The sequence below is a fragment of the Schistocerca nitens genome, chromosome 7 (genome assembly GCF_023898315.1).
Source record: "Schistocerca nitens isolate TAMUIC-IGC-003100 chromosome 7, iqSchNite1.1, whole genome shotgun sequence".
NCBI classification, from domain to species: Eukaryota; Metazoa; Arthropoda; class Insecta; order Orthoptera; family Acrididae; genus Schistocerca; species Schistocerca nitens.
Window position 1 is genome coordinate 151,301,328 of NC_064620.1, and position 22,823 is coordinate 151,324,150.

At 41.6% G+C, this 22,823-nt stretch overlaps 1 protein-coding gene across 1 annotated transcript in view; it reads left to right on the forward strand.

Moving 5' to 3' along the window:
• Positions 1-22,823, forward strand: part of LOC126195510 (protein lev-9-like) — a 447,516-nt gene that overhangs the window by 422,838 nt on the left and 1,855 nt on the right. The window contains exon 3 of the mRNA XM_049934137.1: positions 3,906-4,085. Within this exon, the coding sequence (XP_049790094.1) occupies positions 3,906-4,085 (180 nt within the window). The remainder of the gene's footprint in view (positions 1-3,905; positions 4,086-22,823) is intronic.

Consider the following 22,823-nt stretch of genomic DNA (forward strand, 5'->3'; position numbering starts at 1 on the left):
GGTTACATTTTTCTTTCGTTATTATCTATCATCACACTATTAGTTTCAAATTCTTTTTCATAGTTTAGAAGAAACTCCTGTTCTGTTGTTGCTACGGCTGTAATTTTCTAATTTTGTTTGTTGTAACTGAAAGACGCCTTTTGTCCATGTAATAAAAAAAAAAAGAGCGCTAATGTGCTGCTTCCTGGACTCGGGTAGGCGCGCCGGCCCCGGATGGCGGATTAACGACGTGGTCCGGTGTGTCGGCCAGCCTGGATGTGGTTTTTAGGCGGTTTTCCACACCCCGCTAGGTGAATACCGGGCTGGCCCCCACATCCCGCCTCAGTTACACGACACGCAGACATTTTTAACACTTCCGCACTATATCATGGTTTACACTAGACGCTGACAGCTGGGGTACACTGATTCCGTCCTGGGGGTACGGGGTGGCGGCAGGAAGGGCATCCGGTCACCCCTTTAAATTAACCTTGCCAAATCCGTTGTAACCACGCCGACCCTGCGAACATTGCGGGACAAGGGCGCAAGTGACAGAAACAACTGACAGACAGAAGATTTATAAATCTACCCCTCTTCAATACAATGTACGAGGTGCATTCAAGTTCTAAGGCCTCCGATTTTTTTTCTAATTAACTACTCACCCGAAATCGATGAAACTGGCGTTACTTCTCGACGTAATCGCCCTACTGACGTACACATTTTTCACAACGCTGACGCCATGATTCCATGGCAGCGGCGAAGGATTCTTTAGGAATCTGTTTTGACCACTGGAAAATCGCTGAGGCAGTAGCAGCACGGCTGGTGAATGTGCGGCCACGGAGAGTGTCTTTCATTGTTGGAAAAAGCCAAAAGTCACTAGGAGCCAGGTCAGGTGAGTAGGGAGCATGAGGAATCACTTCAAAGTTGTTATCACGAAGAAACTGTTGCGTAACGTTAGCTCGTTGTGCGGGTGCATTGTCTTGGTGAAACAGCACACGCTCAGCCCTTCCCGGACGTTTTTGTTGCAGTACGGGAAGAAATTTGTTCTTCAAAACATTTTCGTAGGATGCACCTGTTACCGTAGTGCCCTTTGGAACGCAATGGGTAAGGATTACGCCCTCGCTGTCCCAGAACATGGACACCATCATTTTTTCAGCACTGGCGGTTACCCGAAATTTTTTTGGTGGCAGTGAATCAGTGTGCTTCCATTGAGCTGACTGGCACTTTGTTTCTGGATTGCAAAATGGCTGCCACGTCTCATCCATTGTCACAACCGACGAAAAGAAAATCCCATTCATGCTGTCGTTGCACGTCAACATTGCTTGGCAACATGCCACACGGCAGCCATGTGGTCGTCCGTCAGCATTCGTGGCACACACCTGGATGACACTTTTCGCATTTTCAGGTCATCATGCAGGATTGTGTGCTCAGAACCCAAAGAAATGCCAACTCTGGAGGCGATCTGTTCAACAGTCATTCGGCAATCCCCCAAAACAATTCTCTCCACTTTGTCGATCATGTCGTCAGACCGGCTTGTGCGAGCCCGAGGTTGTTTCGGTTTGTCACACGATGTACTGCCTTCATCTTCATTAAACTGTCGCACCCACGAACTCACTTTCGACACATCCATAACTCCATCACCACATGTCTCCTTCAGCTGTCGATGAATTTCAATTGGTTTCACACCACGCAAATTCAGAAAACGAATGATTGCATGCTGTTCAAGCAAGGAAAACGTCGCCATTTTAAGTATTTAAAACAGTTCTCATTCTCGCCGCTGGTGGTAAAATTCCATCTGCCGTACGGTGCTGCCATCTCTGGGACGTATTGACAATGAACGTGGCCTCATTTTAAAACAATGCGCATGTTTCTATCTCCTTCCAGTCCGGAGAAAAAAAATTGGAGGCCTTAGAACTTGAATGCACCTCGTATATTCAGTAGACGTCGAACCCTGGTCACTATGAAAGTCTGTAAATGTTATTCAGCTGGCGAACACACAAAATGGGGACAGTGCGCGAATGTTCGAACTTAAGTGCAATCGCTGGTGGAGCTCCGGAAAGGGGATGCTTGCATGTCTTCGGCAGCGACGTTACCGTTGGTGGCAGCTCCCTGATGCCGCCTGTAGGAAACTAGGCGGCGTCACTGGTGGCGCTCGTGTTTGAAAGTGTGGCCGATCGGATGGCGGCCGATACCGCAGCAATCAACTGAAACACGGACGCTCCACATCCCTACCGTGACTTAGTGTGACAATTATTGAACTATGTGAAAAAGAACGTAAATTAGACACAAAAAACGGCGTGCACGCAGTTTATTCAACATGTAGACGTAACTACAGATATACGGATTTAGGTTATGTCAGGTTCGATATGCCTGCCATCATTGGCGTTGATATGGCGCAGACGAATTGCGAAATTCTCCATGACCTACTGAAGTGTCGGAACATCGATGCTGTCGACGACCTCCTGAATGGCTGTTTCCAGCTCGCCAATGATTTTGGGGCTGTTGCTGTACCATTTGTCTTTAATATAGTGTCACAAAAAGGAGTCGCAACTATTCACATCCCGAAAATATGGCGGCCAATCGAAGCCAATGCCAGTGGCCTCTAGATACCTAGAGAGAGAATGCGGTCCCTAAAGTGCTCCTCCAGAGCTTCAAACATCTCCTGCTTCGATGAGGTCGAGCTCCTTCTAAAATGAACAACATCTCGTCGAAATCTAGGTCAGTTTGGAGAATCGGGATGAACTGATCTTCCAAAACCTTCACGTACTGTTCAGTAGTCACCGTGCCATCAAGGAATATCACAACGATTATTCCGTGACTGGACATTGCATATCATATAGTCATTTGTTGAGGGTGAAGAGACTTCTGGAGCCCGCATCTCGTGGTCGTGCGGTAGCGTTCTCGCTTCCCACGCCCGGGTTCCCGGGTTCGATTCCCGGCGGGTTCAGGGATTTTCTCTGCCTCGTGATGGCTGGGTGTTGTGTGATGTCCTTAGGTTAGTTAGGTTTAAGTAGTTCTCAGTTCTAGGGGACCGTTGACCATAGCTGTTAAGTCCCATAGTGCTCAGAGCCATTTGAACCATTAGACTTCTGGATGGCGAAATGCGGATTCTCAATCCCCCAAATGCGCAAACTTTGCTTATTGACGAACTCATCCAAATGAAAGTGGCCTTCGACACTAAATCAGACCATACTAATTCCGCCGGCTGCTGTGGCCGAGCGGTTCTAGGCGCTTAAGTCCGGAAACACGCGGCTGCTACGATCGCAGATTCGAATCCTGCCTCGGGCATGGATGTGTGTGATGTCCTTAGGTTAGTTAGGTTTGCGTAGTTCTAAGTCTAGGAGACTGTGGTGGTAGTGGTTAGTGTTTAACGTCCCGTCGACAACGAGGTCATTAGAGACGGAGCGCAAGCTCGGGTTAGGGAAGGATTGGGAAGGAAATCGGCCGTGCCCTTTCAAAGGAACCATCCCGGCATTTGCCTGAAACGATTTAGGGAAATCACGGAAAACCTAAATCAGGATGGCCGGAGACGGGATTGAACCGTCGTCCTCCCGAATGCGAGTCCAGTGTGCTAACCACTGCGCCACCTCGCTCGGTAGAGGAGACTGAAGACCTCAGACGTTAAGTCCCATAGTGCCTAGAGTCATTTCAACCATACTAATTCCCATAATGCCCCGCAGCCAACTGTGCAGTTTGAATGTCCTTACGCAAACCGTTCACGAGTTATGACGATTTTATTTCATTCGGTTCAATAATTGTCACCCTCTACATGAGTGCTGGACGGTCACACGACCGCCTGGTACACCAGTTCCACACTTCTAAGAGACCCACGTGTTCTCTGAACGGGGTGACGAGAACTTCATCCTGCGCGCATGACGCCTCGGACCGCGTGTGTGTGCTGACGCGGCGCGTGGCACGGCGTGTTGCAGAGCGCGAGTGCGAGGAGCTGCTGGAGCCCGACCTGGGCACGGTCACGCTGACGGGGCGGCTGTTCGGCGACCGCGCCACCTACTCCTGCCAGCTGGGCTACCACGTGGTGGGCCTGCGCGAGCGCACCTGCCAAGCCGACGGCACGTGGTCCGGCGACGCGCCCGCCTGCAAGCAGAACGGTGAGTCCAGCTGCCTCGCAGCGCTGCGCTACACTCCTCTGTGGGCAGACACTTTTTTTTGTCATCAGTCTACTGACTGGTTTGATGCGGCCCGCCACGAATTCCTTTCCTGTGCTAACCTCTTCATCTCAGAGTAGCACTTGCAACCTACGTCCTCAACTATTTGCTTGACGTATTCCATTCTCTGTCTTCCTCTACAGTTTTTGCCCTCTACAGCTCCCTCTAGTACCATGGAAGTCATTCACTCATGTCTTAGCAGACGTCCTATCATCCTGTCCCTTCTCCTTATCAGTGTTTTCCACATATTCCTTTCCTCTCCGATTCTGCGTAGAACCTCCTCAGTCCTTACCTTATCAGTCCACCTAATTTTCAACATTCGTCTATAGCACCACATCTCAAATGCTTCGATTCTCTTCTGTTCCGGTTTTCCCACAGTCCATGTTTCACTACCATACAATGCTTTACTCCAGACGTACATCCTCAGAAATTTCTTCCTCAAATTAAGGCCGGTATTTGATATTAGTAGACTTCTCTTGGTCAGAAATGCCTTTTTTGCCATAGCGAGTCTGCTTTTGATGTCCTCCTTGCTCCGTCCGTCATTGGTTATTTTACTGCCTAGGTAGCAGAATTCCTTAACTTCATTGACTTCGTGCCCATCAATCCTGATGTTAAGTTTCTCGCTGTTCTCATTTCTACTACTTCTCATTACCTTCGTCTTTCTCCGATTTACTCTCAAACCATACTGTGTACTAACTAGACTGTTCATTCCGTTCAGCAGATCATTTAATTCTTCTTCACTTTCACTCAGGATAGCAACGTCATCAGCGAATCGTATCATTGATATCCTTTCACCTTGTATTTTAATTCCACTACTGAACCTTTCTTTTATTTCCATCACTCCTTCCTCGATGTACAGATTGAAGAGTAGGGGCGAAAGGCTACAGCCTTGTCTTACACCCTTCTTACTACGAGCACTTGGTTCTTGATCGTCCACTCTTATTATTCCCTCTTGGTTGTTGTACATATTGTATCTGACCCGTCTCCCCCTATAGCTTACCCCTACTTTTTTCAGAATCTCGAGCAGCTTGCGCCATTTTATATTGTCGAACGCTTTTTCCAGGTCGACAAATCCTATGAAAGTGTCTTGATTTTTCTTTAGCCTTGCTTCCATTATTAGCTGTAACGTCAGAATTGCCTCTCTCGTCCCTTTACTTTTCCTAAAGCCAAACTGATCGTCACCTAGCGCATTCTCAATTTTCTTTTCCATTCTTCTGTATATTATGCTTGTAAGCAGCTTCGATGCATGAGCTGTTAAGCTGATTGTGCGATAATTCTCGCACTTGTCAGCTCTTGCCGTCTTCGGAATTGTGTGGATGATGCTTTTCCGAAAGTCAGATGGTATGTCGCCAGACTCGTATATTCTACACACCACATGGCACCTGTAATACCGAATCTGCGCCAGGTGCAGTGCTGATACTTGTAATCCGGAAGCATCCCTAGGCTTGTTGCTTTCATAACATCCAATTCCCCAAACTAGTCCGTCTCCAGCTCAGATAAATCCTCCAGCACGGAAGTGTACCAAATAATGTGGCTGGGGAACTACAAGGACTTTTTACTCAACAAAAACTTCTTCATTAGTTCATCCTCAGTAGATCATTATTTTGGAGCGATACTGTGTGCTTAGACTTAGAGAAAGCTTTTGACAATGTTGACTGGAATACTCGCTTTCAAATTCTGAAGGTGGCAGGGGTAAAATACAGGGAGCGAAAGGCTATTTACAATTTGTACAGAAACCAGATGGCAGTTACAAGAGTCGAGGGGCATGAAAGAGAAGCAGTGGTTGGGAAGGGAATGAGACAGGGTTATAGCCTATCCCCGATGTTATTCAATCTGTATATTGAGCAATCAGTAAAGGAAACAAAAGAAAAATACGGAGTAGGAATTAAAATCCATGGAGAAGGAATAAAAACTTTGAGGTTCGCCGATGACATTGTAATTCTGTCAGAGGCGGCAAAGGACATGGAAGGGCAGCTGAACGGAATTGACAGTGTCTTGAAAGGAGGATGTAAGATGAACATCAACAAATGCAAAACGAGGATAATGAGATGTAGTCGAATTAAATCGGGTGATGCTGAGGGAAATAGATTAGGAAATGAAACACTTAAAGAAGTAAATGAGTTTTGCTATTTTGGGAGCAAAATTATCGGTGATGATGGTCGAAGTAGAGAGGATATAAAATGTAGACTGGCAATGGCAAGGAAAGCGTTTCTGAAGAAGAGAAATTTGTTAACATCGAGTATAGATTTGAGTGTTAGGAAGTCGTTTCTGAAAGTATATGTATGGAGGGTAGCCATGTATGGAAGTGTAACATGGACGATAACTAGTTTGGACAAGAAGAGAATAGAAGCTTTTGAAATGTGGTGCTACAGAAGAATTCTGAAGATTAAATGGGTAGACCACATAACTAATGAGGAGCTATTGAATAGAATAGGGGAGAAGAGATATTTGTGGCACAACTTGACTAGAAGAAGGGATCGATTGGTAGGTTATCTTCTGAGGCATCAAGGGATCACCAGTTTAGTATTGGAGGGCAGCGTGAAGGGACACCAAGAGATGAATACACTAAACAGTTTCAGAAGGATGTATATTGCAGTAGGTACTGGGAGATGAAGAAGCTTGCACAGGATAAAGTAGCATGGAGAACTGCATCACACCAGTCCCTGGACTGAAGACCACAACAACAACAGCATAGTGAGAGCTTAAATACTAATACTAATACTAATATCGTGGCTGGAGTTTGTCGTCGAACCTTCAAACACGGCATACCTGGTGTGCACATGTCGTCTTATATCCACTGCACTCTGCAAAATGATTTGGAAAGCGATAGTGAATCCATAGACCCTATTCAGGAACAGCACGAAAAAAAATAGAGTAAGAAAAAAGCTACAAAAATTAATCTTCTATTTTTTCCAGATTTGTTATATTTTTCCCTTCTCTCCTTTGTATCTTACTTTTATCCACCTGAAGATGGGATTTTAACATCCCTGAATTGCTCGTGATTTGAATAAATTACAACTGAAGCAGATTTCCTTAAAGTAATTAAAAAAAGTTATTTATTGACAAAATGTTTTTTGTAGCCTCTAATGTGGAGAACATGCATATTAGTAGTTCAGTATCGTGAAAAATACACAGAGGCTTCAGAAAGTATGATACACATATCCTTCCACACTAAGATTACTGTCGTAACAAAAGTGACACAGTTTCAGAAGAGAGTACTTGTTCCTACAGACACAGTTCTGTTGTTATACAGGCAACATGTGCATCACATTGTGAGAGTGAAATGGTGCGGCAACTGGAAATCTACTAAAAAATGTAAGTACATGGGACAGTACAGTTCTTATGTTCAACTGCACATAGATGCATCATGAAATCATTCTGGTGGTATATGGATCAAATCCCCCCTCATGAACTATGGACCTTGCTGTTGGTGGGGAGGCTTGCGTGCCTCAGCAATACAAATAACCGTACCATAGGTGCAACTACAATGGAGGGGTGTCTGTTGAGAGGCCAGTCAAACGTGTGGCTCCTGAAGAGGGTCAGCTTCCTTTTCAATAGTTGCAGGGGCAACAGTCTGGATGATTGACTGATCTGGCCTTGCAACATTAATCAAAACGGCCTTGCTGCGCTGGTACTACGAATGGCTGAAAGCAGGGGGAAACTACAATTAATTTTTCCCGAGGGCATGCAGCACTACTGTATGGTTAAATGATGATGGCATCCACTTGGGTGAAATATTGCGGAGATAAAATAGCCCCCCCCCCCCCCATCTCGATCATTGGGCAGGGACTACTCAGGAGGACTTCGTCATCAGCAGAAACAAAACTGGCATTCTACAGGTCGGAGAGTGGAATGTCAGAGACCTTAATCAGGCAGGTAGGTTAGAAAATTTAAAAATGGAAATGGATAGGTTAAAGTTAGATACAGTGGCAATTAGTCAAGTTCGATGGTTAGGTGAATACAGGGTTATAAATACAGAATTCAAATAGGATAATGCAGTAATACTTTTAATAATGAGTAACACAGATAAGCTACTATGAACAGCATAGTGACTGCATTACTGTAACCAAGGTACATATGAAGCCCACACCCAACACAGTAGTACAAGTTTATATGCCAACGAGCTCCGCAGATGAGGTGAAGATTGAGGAAATGTGTGACGAGATAAAAGAAATTATTTAGATAGTTAAGGGAGACATAAATTTAATAGATATGGAGGACTGAAATTCTACAGTAGGAAAAAAAGTGAAGGAGAAGCAATAGGTGAATATGGACTGGGAAAAGGAATGAAAAAGGATCCCAACCGGTAAAATTTTGCACAGACCATAAGAATCATGACGTGGAAGGGACCTGGAGACACCGCAAGATTTCAGATTGATTATATAATGGTAAGACAGAGATTTAGGAACCAGGTTTTAAATTGTAAGACATTTCCAGGGGCGGATATGGACCTTGACCACAATTTACTGGTTATGACTTGCAGATTAAAACTGTAGACATTGCAAAAAAGTAGGAATTTAAGGAGATGGGACCTGAATAAACTTAAAGAACCAGAGGTTGTTGAGGATTTCTGAGGTAGCATTAGAGCACGATCGACAAGAACGGGGGAAAGGAAGAAGAACAGGTAACGTTGAGAGATGACGTAGTGAAGGCAGCAGAGGATCAAGTACGTAAAAAGAAGAGGGCTGGTAGAAATCCTAGGGTAACACAAGAGAAACTGAATTTAATCGATGAAGGCAGACAATATAAAAATGCAATAAATAAAGCATGCGAAACGGAATACAAACGTCAAAAACATGAGTTTGACAGGAAGTGCAAAATGGGTAACCAGTAATGGCTAGAGAACAAATGTAAGGATGTAGAAGCATATATCACTAGCGGCAAGATAGATACTGCCTACAGAAAAAATTAAAGAGACCTTTGGAAAAAGGAGAACCAATATATGATTATCAAGAACTCAGATGGTAAAACACTCCTAAACAAAGAAGGGAAAGCCGAAAGGTGGAAGGAGTATATACTGGGTCCATACAAGGGCGATGTACTTGAGGGCAATATTATGGAAATGGAAGAGGACGTAGATGAAGATGAAATAGGAGATATGACACTGCGTGAAGAATTTGACAGAGAACTGAAAGACCTAAGTCGAAACAAGGCGTCGGAGTAGACAACATTCCGTTAGAGCGACTAATAGCTTTGGGAGACCCAGCCATGACAAAACTCTTCCATCTGGCGAGCAAGATGTATATAAGACAGACGAAATACCCTCTGACTTCAAGAAGCATATAATAATTCTAGCTCCAAAGAAAGCAGGAGTTGACAGATGTGAAAATTACCAATTATCAGTTTAATAAGTCACGAATCCTTTACAGACTAATGGAGAAACTGGTAGAAGCCGACCTCAGAGAACATCAATTTGGATTCAGGAGAAATGTAGGAACACGAGAGGCAATACCTAACCTACGACTTCTCATAGAAGATAGATTAAGGGAAGCCAAACCTACGTTTATAGCATTTGTAGACTTAGAGAAAGTTTTTGACGATGTTGACTGGAAAGTTCTCTTTCTAATTCTAAACGTGGCAGGGCTAAAATACAAGAAGTGAAGGGCTATTTACAATCTGTACCGAAGCCAGATGGCAGTTATAAGAGTCGAGGGGCACGAAAGGGAAGCAGTGGTAAGAAGGGAGTGAAACACTGTTGTAGCGTATCCCCAATGTTATTCAATCTGTATATCGAGCAAGCAGTAAAGGAAACAAAAGAAAAATTCGGAGTAGGAATTAAAATCCATGGGGAAGAAATAAAAAAAAAAGTTGAGGTTTGCGATGACATTGTGATTCTGTCAGACACAGTTAAGCACTTGGAAGAGCAGTTTAACGGAATTGACAGTGTCTTGAAAGGAGAATATAAGATGAACACCAACAAAAACGAAACAAGCATAATGGAATGTAGTCGAATTAAATCTGGTGGTGCTGAGGGAATTAGGTTAGGAAATGAGTCACTTAAAGCAGTAGATGACTTTTGCTATTTGGGAAGCAAAATAACTGGTGATGGTTGAAGTAGAGAGGATATAAAATGTAGATTGGCAATGGTAAGAGAAGCGTATCTGAAGAAAGGGAAATTTGTTAACATCAAGTATAGATTTAAGTGTCAAGTAGCCATGTATGGAAGTGAAACATGGACCATAAACAGTTTAGACAAGAAGAGAATAGAAGCTTTTGAAACTTGGTGCTACAGAAGAATGCTGAAGATTAGATGGGTAGATCACGTAACTATTGAGGAGGTACTCAATAGAATTGGGGAGAAGAGGAATTTGTGGCACAACTTGACTAGAAGAAGGGATCAGTTGGTAGGACACATTCTGAGGCATCAAGGGATCACCAGTTTAGTATTGGAAGAAAGCTTGGAGGGTAAAAATCGTAGAGGAAGACCAGGAGATGAATACACTAAGCAGATTCAGAAGGATGTAGGTTGCAGTAGTTATTCGGAGATAAAGAAGCTTGCACAGGATAGAGCAGCATGAAGAACTGCATCAAACCAGTCTTTGGACTGAAGATCACAACAACAACATGGATAAAATGCAATGGCGCATCCAGCTCTATTGAAATGGTGCCAAGATTGTGACTGAAGTTGCACAGATGTGAGTGATGCTGATGAGGGAGGAAAGTCATTGACGACCACAGATGGCAATGGCCAGGTAATATTTTCGGCATTCCGAAAGAAAATATGGGACGAAAAGGATGGTTACGCAGTAGTTATGGAATGGCTCTGTAGCCAACAAGTGGATTTCTGTCGTCAGGGAAATGAACAATTGGTAGAACATTCCAACTGTTATTTACATACACTTCTGTACTTTGCTGATAAATAGTGTCACATATCTGTGTCACTTTTTAAGTGTAGTGCAGAATTCTGTAGTAAAAGTTGCTTATCCTGCAATAATAATATGAAACATATTTTTTGAAGTCCCCTCATATTTTTTTCTTGTTGATAACTGTTAAGGAAGTCATCGACTTTTACACACACCCAGAGATACACAAACACTCACTAAGCCTTCATATTTCTGTCTGCTATTTGCTGTAAGAGAAATAAACTAAAAACAGTTCCAGTCCCTCCGTTCCGACCAAAGCTTTCAGCAGACAGTGACACCAAATTACGTAAAAGAAAATTTGTATCATGATGCTCTGATGGAGTGTCAACTTGAGAAGGTTGTAATTTATGTTGTGCTTGAATATGGTAAGGACTGACCTGCTATGTCTTCCAACTGGTTGGAAGGAAGCTCTACTGATACAACAACGAGATGTGATATATTCTTCTTGAGGTTGAAGCTGCTGCGTCCATGTTTGCTTACAAATAAATTTACTTTTGGATGGTATCCAACTTGATCAAAGAAAGGAACCGCAAGGCACCCATACTATACAGCCTACCAAAAATCCATAAGCAGGATATACCGATACATCCACTTGTAAATTTCAGAAGTACACCGACATATCACCACGCCAGAGAAATGCACATATACTAACAGAAACATTATGCATATATAAACTACAGAAGCATGCACAGCACCAAAGAGCTGGAACAAAAGATCAAACACATCACCAAACTCACAACAGCCACCCCAACATCATTTGACATCAGGTCCATGCAGACCAATATCCCGTCAGAGAAACTATCAACATCGTCAAACAGAAAGTTGAACAATGGAAAGATATTCCCAAACCTCACATGATAAAAATAACAAACATTCTGAAATTAATCACAAAGTAAAAGTATTTCTCATTTGCAAATCAAATCATCACGACAGATGGGTTTCCTATGGGGTCACCAGTCAGTGGACTGCTAGTCAACATCTTCCTTAATCACGTGGAGAGCAAAATATTTGAAACCATAGTATGACCCATACAATGCAGAGTAGTATTTTGGCATCACTACGTAAATTACATCAGTTTCCTTCTCAATGAACCACCCAGTTCATCCAACAATTCCAAAATTACATGAACGCAGACTATTGAAACACAAAATCCGCCATAGAAAGAGAAAATGATAAAAAGTGAAATTTCGTTGACATCACAACACACAGGCACAAAAAACAACACGAATTTTCCATAATTAGGGAAGTCACCACACAAAATCTTAAACCATCAGATTATGCATAAGCAAGTAGGTTTCCAGTACACGTTCTATAAACTGAGCAAAACTCTACTGAGTGAAACCCACTACAGAAATGAATTACAGATAATCAGACAAACAGCTGCGAGTAATATTGATAACACAAACATTGTTCGCAAACTGACTCACAAATTTAAAACAAAAATGAAAGGAACACCTAGTACACAAAAAACAAACTGATCATCGCTAACTTACAGACACAGACACACTGAATGCAAACAAATTGAACATACACACAAACACACATGAACGAAAAACACCCACAACAAGCAAAAAAAGAGAGAACTAGGGACAATCAGTATCGACACAAACACAACCTCTCTGCTATGCACCAGGTGACATGTAAGGACAGATATTCAATTTATAATGGACAGACAAGCAGAAATTTATGTATTAGCTACATAGAGCACTGAAGAGCAATAAAACATTACAGCTGTCATTTCACATGTGCAGTACACCTTACGAATATGGACCACACATCAACAGACATCAACACCAGCCTAAAAACTCTCAAATGTAGCAACAGCTGCTCCCACAAAAAATAATTTAGAAAAACTACCAAATACAGAAGGCCATAGAGTACACAACTCTCTGCAATGAAATGCTGTCCTCTGCCTTCAAAGAACTTTCAGACGACACTAACTGTTAAACATACACACACACACACACACACACACACACACACACACACATCCACACACAATCTTCCACATCGAATAAAACAATATTAACCATAACATTCCTAGTTGTAAATGTTCGAGTAAAGTCTATATGGTTGCAGATGACAACCTGTAGAAAGAAGCTGTAAAGCAAAACATTGAAAACCCAAAAAAAACAAAAAAACACAGCATGTGAAAACAAGGTGTATATCAAAATATTTTATGTTTTTCAGATTAATGAAAATTTTCTTAAAAACGTAAATTTATATACGTATAGTAATGAGTAATTTTCCTTTTATTTAATACAAAGAAAATAAAAGAATCTCACTGATGGCTCTGTAACTTCGACGAAACATATGTGGATAAACGAAGAAAAAATGTGTTTTCTCAAGTCGGATCCCATTCAAAAACAAATTTACAAGTGGTATACTTACAAGAATGTGAAACGAACACTTACATTTATCCAGTGTCATTGACGTTCTCAGCTACCCCCCCCCCCCCCCCCCCCAGATAGCAGAGCAGTTAAAGCGCCCACTTCCAGGACACGGGGAGTCACGTTGGCCCCGGATCGAATCCGCCCGGTGGATTAACGATGCGGTTGGATTCGTCGACCATGTGGTTTCCCACATACAACAAGGTAAATACCGTGCTTGTACCCATGTCCCGACTGATATAAATGCAACGGCGACGTATAGAAAACATTGTCACACTTCAGCATGGGATTTACTCTTGATGAAAGGCAGTTGGGGTACTTTAATTCCGTCCCGGGGGAAATGATGCATCACGAACGACATCTGGCCATCAACTGCCACTGGCACTGCCCCAACCCAAATAACACTGCCGACCCGATACAGAAACGGGAACTGGGAAAAGAAGATTCTCAGAGTATAACTGCAGCGTCCCTTTCCACAGTAATGTTGTGTTGTCTGATTCAAAAACACCATTTCTCCCACTGCCCAGCAATAACTGATGTTACAAAATTAATACACACCACGACATAATTTTAGTAAACAAACATCTGCCGACCTTATGTAGTTCCGATGGATTATCGGCTTGTGTGAAAAAGAAAGAGGAAATAAACAGCTCAGTTAGGCCTACATTTTGTAGCTCCAAAACAATTACAAAAATCGAAATATATTTAGACAGCGAAGGGCGAAACATAGCTACTGACTTTCGTAATAAAAGCAATGTGAACTTAACTTCCATGGTGAAACCAGGAGCGAAATTCTGCACAGCAACTGCAAGAAGCCACGAAAAAATTCCCACATTAAGCAACAAAGACTTTGCCGTTTTCCTGGCGGGAACAAACGACGTCGCAAGAAACGAAAAACAAGATCTGTTGCTTTCACTAAAAAGGCGACTGTATGAACTAAGATGTACTAACGTCATTGTATTTTCAGTACCACATCGTCATGACCTAGCGGAATGGTCCTGCGTTAACAAAGAAGTGGAAAGTGCAAATAGTGAGATGAAACAGATATGCAAACGATTCGAAAATGTGACTTTCATTGATATAAGCAAACTGGGAAGGAGATTCCATACTAAGACATGGTTTCCACTTAAATAGATTAGGAAAAAATTTCGTAATTGCAAAAATAATAGAAATAGTAAATGCCAAAACGAAAGTAAGTTGTGACACTTCAAACGTAATTCCCCTCAAGGACAAGACCCACAAACTACTTGGTGAATCTGAAAATGAAGCATCACCACTACAAGACAAGTGTGATGGTCTGACATTGCAAGAAAACACCCCAAGTGCTATCAGTTCACAAGGAAGCATATCAATAACAACAGAACCAACACCTGAAGTATCAGAAACAGATACACCATCATCAACAGCAACAACAACAACAACAACAGAAATGACAGCATCAGTGACACCGGGAGCTACACCAGCAGCAGCAGCAAGCAACTCACCATATCCCAGTGAACGACCTACAAAGTGCAGAAAACCTGTCCTTCTGGAGGATTTTTGGTACCTCGCCAGGGCAAGGAACGGAGTATGACACCACAAAATGTAAATACAAATGTAACCAGTTCTCATCCTCATCACCTGCAGATTCTAAGCTTAAACATTCAGTGTCTTAGAAATAAATCATTAGAACTTGAGGTAGCTATGAACAGTGCAAATATTGACTGCATGTGCATTGTGGAGCATTGGTGCAGAAATTTTGAACTAAGTAGCATTAATATTCATCCGTTTAAGTTGGCAAGCCAATATTGTAGAAAAAATACCAAAAATGGAGGTGTATGTATATTTACCAAACCAAGTATCAGCTATAAAAGAAGGTGTGAAGCTGAATCATTGAGTGTGGAAAATCATTTTGAAGCTGCAGCTGTGCAGTTGAATGAAATACAGGGAAAAGTCATAGTCATAGCAATATACAGACCACCCACTGGTGATGCAGACATATTCTTTAACCAATTAGAAATATTGCTTAACACTCTGTTCACCGATAGAGCCACTGTAGTTGTGTGTGGGGACTTCAATATTAATCTTATGAGTGAAAGTAGGCTAAAAGATCAGTTCCTAAATCTGTTATGTAGTTTCAACCTGCTTCCACACATACACACACCCACAAGAATAACAAATAATACAAGCGTAGGAGAACAATGCAGGAGACCCGCACCGCTGTACTAGGCAAGGTCCTAGTGGAGGTGGTTTGCCATTGCCTTCCTCCGACCGTAATGGGGAAGAATGATGATGATGAAGACGACACAACAACACCCAGTCATCTCGAGGCAGGAAAAATCCCTGACCCCGCCGGGAATCGAACCCGGGACCCCGTGCTCGGGAAGCGAGAAAGCTATTGATAATATATTTTCAAATGTAGGACGCACAAAAGTTGAAGTGACAAATACTGATTTGGGATTATCAGACCACAATGCTCTTGTCCTCAAAATCCCTTCAAGGCCACTGAAAGAGAGAAAAACACACTTCATGTATAAAAGAAATTTTTCTACAGAGAACTGTGTAGAATTCATAAATATGCTAACTAATGAGGCTTCGGCAGAAGTACTATCCCTAACAATACAAATGATGCATATAACACATTTTCTTCCATTTTCATGGGATATTTTGAAATGTGTTTTCCAAAAAAGTTGTCAAAAATCAGGTCGCATGGCAATACAAAGCCAAGTTCTTGGATCACAGCTGGCATCAAAATTTCCTGTGGAACTCTAAGGAGACTAATTTCCAAAATGAAAACATCCACAGACCCACAATTCATAGAATATGTCAGGAATTACAAGAGGGTATATAGAAAAGTAATTGCTAAAGCAAAATTCATGAGTAATGATAGTTTTCTAAGACAGTCTGAAAACAAATCAAAAGCCATATGGGGTATTGTGAAGACTGAAACGGGGAAGAGTTGTGAAAACCAGGACATTAGCCTCAAAAATTTTAAAAATGTCAATATTAATAAACAATATTTGCCAAATTATATTAACAATTATTTCATAAATGCAACAACTTCATTGAGCTTAAAATTTACAAACTAAGAAAAACCTGAATATCCAAAAACAGCTTGTAGGATGAGGGTAGAGCCAACAAATGAGGGTGAAGTGTTGAAAGTGATACAAAGCTTGAAACACAAAATGTCGGCTGGCATAGATGAGGTGCCTGTGTCAATCATAACAAGGACAGCACCACAAATCGCAAAGCCCTTTGCACACATAGCCAATTTATCATTCAGTGAAGGAGCTTTTCCAGAAAGGCTGAAAATTTCAAAAGTGAAGCCATTATTTAAAAACGGCGACAAGTATAAGGTAGAAAACTATCGCCCAATATCTCTCCTCCCAGCATTTTCAAAAACATTAGAAAAACTGATGGAAGCACCGAATCAACACATATCTAAATGACCATAATTTACTTAACAGAAATCAGCATGGCTTCCAAGCACGTAAAAATACCGAAACAGCAGTAATGTGCTACACTGAACAAATAATCAAAAATCTAGAAAAAGATTATAGTGTAGTAGGAGTAAATTTAGACCTCTCCAAAGCTTTTGACACGGTGAACCAGGACATTCTCTTAGAAAAATTGGAATCGTTGTGTATACATGGGACAGGAAAAAAATGGTTTGAATCATACCTAAAAAACAGAACACAGGTTGTAGGACTGACATCAACTTACTCCAACCACAAAATAAATTCACTATCAGAGGCAAAAAATGTAGAAATAGGAGTACCACAAGGCAGCATCTTAGGGACCATATTGTTTCTTGTCTATATAAATGATTTTCACACCTCAGATGATGCAGCCAAAGCAATAATATTTGCAGATGATACTAGTGTGATAATAAGTGCACCAAAGCAGTTACTACCAACAACTGCTGATAAAGTACTAAATTACATCCACTCTTGGCTCAATGCAAACAGGTTGACATTGAATGTAAATAAAACAAATTATATGCAGTTTGGGAGAAGATGTCAAAATGTAAATCTTGATCTGGTGTGGGGTGACAAAGCCTTAGACAGAGTGACATCCACAAAATTGCTGGGGATTCATGTGGATGAAAACTTAAATTTTAATGACCACGTAATAAAACTTGCACAGAAACTTAATTCAGCCTGTTTTGCTCTCAGAATTATTGTGAATGTTTGTATCTCAGAGGGTACCAGAATGGCATATTTCGGCTATTTTCAATCTCTTGCCACATACGGAATAATATTTTGGGGTTCCACAACAGGGCGCCTAAAACAAATTTTTTTTGTTGCAGAAGAGGGCCATCCGAATAATAACTCACAGTCATCCACAGACACACTGCAAACCCATATTCAAAAAGCTTAGAATACTTACTATACCATCATTATACATATACAAATGTGTATTGTATGTCAGGACCCACATTGCAGATTTTCAGACAAATGCCGACTTTCATAACTACAATACCCATAATAGCGCAGTACTCCATACTCAGCGAACAAAAAGAACGAATACACAAAGGCATGTGAGCGATATCGGAGAAGTTAGAAGATGATGACAAATTTAAAACAGAACTTAAAAAAATTCTAGTAAAACAATGTTTTTATTGTGTAAATGACTATGTAGCTCAATAAATTTTTTCTGATGATATTTATAAAGGCAAAATGGAAAATACTCAATATGTAGGCCCTACCTAATCATTCATTACCTAATCATTCATTACATTACGTACTTAAAGGGCAGCTGTTGTGTGATGTAAATATATACTTAAGCAGTGTGGTGTATATAAGGACTTTCCGTTTAGGGAGGACAAAACTAAAGCCTTATGAAAAACAGACTATGCATTTAAAATAACAAGCAGGGATGTATATAGGCTATATTACTTACATTGTATTATTATTAACCACATTGTATTATTTTGTTTTGTACTTTTTTACGTATATATTGTTTGTGTCCATTTCTTTGAAATGGTTTGACAACATCCATACAATATTTATTGCCAACGGATGGATAAATAAAATAAATAAATAAATAAATACAGTAACCTCTCACAATAGAAATAGATATGACATTAGAAAGAATATTTCCTTGTGAACTGAGTACTTCAATGTAAATGGGAAGGGACTGTCAGAAATAACAGTAACATCCAGCAGACCTCAAAGTAACACGATGGGACTGCTGCCATTCATAATATAAAGTACTTAAATGGCTTGGAAGATATCATCTGTAGGTCTATGAATCTTACTATGTCATCAAGACATTAAAACAAAGGAGGCATTACTACCGCTATACAGCATCTCTGAATGAACTGGAAAAAAATTTCAAGTGGAATGGTATTAAATCCCCTTCACCATGATTTTTTTATCACATGTGTCGATTCCCTAGTGTTTAAGCCTTTTTTGGACGTTGATTCGTTGTGAAAATTGTTTTTAACTAAGCGTTCGCATTCTTTCAAAAATGGTTCAAATGGCTCTGAGCACTATGGGACTCAACTGCTGAGGTCATTAGTCCCCTAGAACTTAGAACTAGTTAAACCTATCCAACCTAAGGACATCACAAACAACCATGCCCGAGGCAGGATTCGAACCTGCGACCGTGGCGGCCTTGCGGTTCCAGACTGCAGCGCCTTTAACCGCACGGCCACTTCGGCCGGCTCGCATTCTTTTTCCAATCTTTGTAGAGCCGTTCCATAATGGGTGCAGGATCTCAACATTTTAGGTGAATGAGAAGCATTGCTCTTTTGGTTATTATATTGTTTTAAATGCATTCTGAAAATCAGAATCTGGCTTTAAAGCAACCATTTTGATTTACCCAGTAATTGGTGCTGGGGCCGAAAAGTATGTACTGAAAAACTGAAATATGAAGTACTAGTACTCATTTATAAGAGCGTAGATAATCAAATGACCAGTAATACTACTTGTATATCCATATTCCTCCTACATTAGTCGACCACAATCTTATTTCACCTGGTAGAGAGAGAGCTTCAGTTGGCTTATCGTGAGTTTTTATCGCGATATTTCATGAAGACATGCTGAACCACTTGACAGCACATGCACAGCTAACCTCAAAGCACTGACTGTGCGATACGTTTTCCTTAGTCACCAACAATGTGCTCGTTTACCGTTGAGGCCACCGGCTGTATCCGCTATCGGACACGGGGGCCATGTGCAATATGGTCGAGTATTATGAGTGTTCAAAATGTTTTGAGGGGGTAGCTTCTTGTTGTTGTTATGCTCTTCAGACCGTAGACGGATTTGATGGAGCTCTGCATGCAAGTATATTCAGTATCAGCGTTTTCATTTCCAAACAACTTCTGCAACGTCCTTACTAAAGTCGAGCCTTGGTCTCCCACTACCAATTTTTACGCCCCACACTTCCCTCCATCACCAAAAGGATGACTCCTTGATACCTCCGGATGTGTGCTGTCAACTGATCCCTTCATTTAGTCAATTTGTGTCATAAACGTATTTTTTCCCAAATTCTATTCAGTACTCCTTCAGTAGCTATCCTACCTACTCAGCTGATATTAAGCATTCTTCTGTAGGCAATATTTCAAAATTAATTGTTCCCTGCAACTGGTTACCATTCACATATCAGTCCCATTCAGGTCTACATTCCAATGAAATACCTTTATAAAAGATTTCCTAATTCTTCGCTTCATATTCCATCTTTTTCAGGAACTATCGTCTCGCTATTTTCGATCTGCTCTTTACTTCATCCGTCAGCAGCTATTTTGCTGGCCAAACAGCAGAATTCATCTGCTACCTTTAGTACCTTATTTTCCAATCAAATTTCGTCAGCACCTGATTTATTACGACTACATTCCATTACCTCATACGTCATACAACCTCTTTTGTAGACACTATCCGCTCTGTTCAACTGCTCATCCAACTCCTTTGCCACCTCTGAGCGAATGTCGTCAGAAAACCACAACGTTTTTATTTTTCTTGTTTGAACTTTAATTCCCTTCCCTAATTTGCCTTTGGGCGCTTGTAACACTTGTTGAATGTACAGACTGAATAACATAGGGGATGTGGTACAGTCCTGTTGTCACGTTGTAGATAACCTATCACTTCCCATATTTTATTCCTGGTCTCTGTTACTATCAAAGTTTCAAAGAGTGCGTTCCAGTCAGAATTTCCGAAAACATTCCTTAACTCTATAAATTGTATAAACGCTGATTTATCATTCTATAGTCTAAGAAACCTTGTAGAAGCAAATCGCCTCACTTGTTCCCACTTTTATGCAGTATCTAAACTAGTTTTCGCCAGGTTCACCTTCTACCAGCTTTCCCATTTTTCTGTAGATAGTTCATGTCAGTACTTTTGCAATCATGATTTATTAAACTGACGGCTGCCTAGAATTCACACTTTCCAGCGCATGCCTCAGTTGAAACTTCACATTGTTTTGTAGGTCTGGGGGTATTTCATCTGTCTTACGTCCAGTCACATTAATGTGACGACCTGTCAAAGATGAATAATCATCTTTTACTGCACGAATCGCTGCGAGACATGCAGGAGAAGAGTCAGTAAGGTTCTGGAAGGTCAACTCCAGTGTCATTGCCAGCAGCGCGAGGTTTCTCGGTTGATAATCCATTGCATGAACAACCCAATCGAGGTGGATGTTCAGATGTGTATGAAATCTTATGGGACTTAACTGCTAAGGTCATCAGTCCCTAAGGTTACAGACTACTTAACCTAAATCATCCTAAGGACAAACACACACACCCATGCCCGAGGGAGGACTCGAACCTCCGCCGGGACCAATCGAAGTGGTCCCACATTCTCTCGATTGGGCTTAAATCCGTGGAGTCCGGTGGTCATGTGGGTATGGTAAACTCAAGCTGGTGCTCTTTCGACCACGTGACTACCCAGTGAGCCGTACATTGTCCTGTTGGTAGGACGAGGAAAGACCAACTGCATGTAGAGATGGACATGGTCTCCATGGATACATGCATGTTTCTGTTGATCCATTGCGCCTTCCAGAGTGACGAAATCATCCAGGGAATTCTACGAAAACATTTTCCAGACCATAATGCTCCCTTCTTCGACCTCGACTCTTTCAGATGATTCACACCACTGGAGCCGATAACGTGATTCGTCTGTAAAAGCCATCTGTCGGCACTCAGTGGTCGCTGAGTCGGGGCACTGGGGTGAAAATTCGAGCCTTCATCGACAATGAACAGCAGTCAACAGGGTTCTCTGAACCAGGTACCTGCTGCAGAGGTCCATACGCAGCAACGTACGCTGAATGGTCATTGAGAAGACACTGCTGGTATCCCCTTGGTTCATCTGTGTGATCAGTTGGTTCAACAGTTGCACGTCTATTCGCCCGTGCGTATCTCCACACTTGTTATTCACCATATGGCCCGCCGTGCTGCACAATTTCCTTGGCGCTGGTTTTGGATGACGCCATTTTGCCATTCACAGTATACTTTAACCACAGTGGCATGTGAACAGTTTACAAACTTCGCCGTTTCGGAAGTGCTCCCACCGTTGGCCCGAAAGGCAATGATCATGCCCCATTGGACCTCAGATAAATCGGTCCATTTCCGTATTACGAAGACGACTGCACTGTTTACCACGCCCCCAACACGCTTTATATTTTCTCGACAGTTAGCGCTGCCACCTGCAGTCTGTGAATGATTTTTGGACGTTGATGTTGAACATAGGTGGTAGTAACATTAAGTAGTAACATTAATGTGGCTGGACCGTGTATATCTTCGATACCAACTGAAATATTTTTGATTGGTATTTCTCCCAAGGATCTCAGTAATTAGTAGGGAATATGCTACGATTCGACTTAGATCTTTCAGAGCTCTGTCAAATTCTTCTTGGAGCATCATGCCTTCCATTTACTTTTCATCTGTCTTCCTTTCCACAATAGTGTCTTCAGTTGCACATCGTTTATGTAGCCTTACAGTATATTCCTTCCATCTCTCTGTATTCCTTTCTTTGCCATGCACTGGCTTCTCGACTTTGTTGATACGCATACTGGTGCTTCTACTTTCCCTGAAGGTTACTTTAATTTTTCTACACACAGCATCTATCTTTGTCGCAGTCATACGTGCATCTGCAGATTTACATTTCTTTTCCAGCCATTCCCACCAGGACTGTTAATATTTTAGAAATATTGCGAATCCGATACATCGATACTTAAAAAGCATCATTTTTGGCCCGTGATACATCGAAAAAAGTTGACAAAATATCAACGGAAATAATATCGACGTACCATCCTATAAAAATATCTGCTGCACATTGTAAATATACTGCCGGTCTTAGAGCGGTAAATTTAAGTACTGATTTATTATTAGATATGCTGTACATCAACAAGCTATTAGCCTTCTTATCCTCTTTAGAGCAAGAATTAAAAGGAAAATGATGCACGTTCACGCTTGGCGATAACCACTTTGCTAACAGTGGTAATTGTCTGTA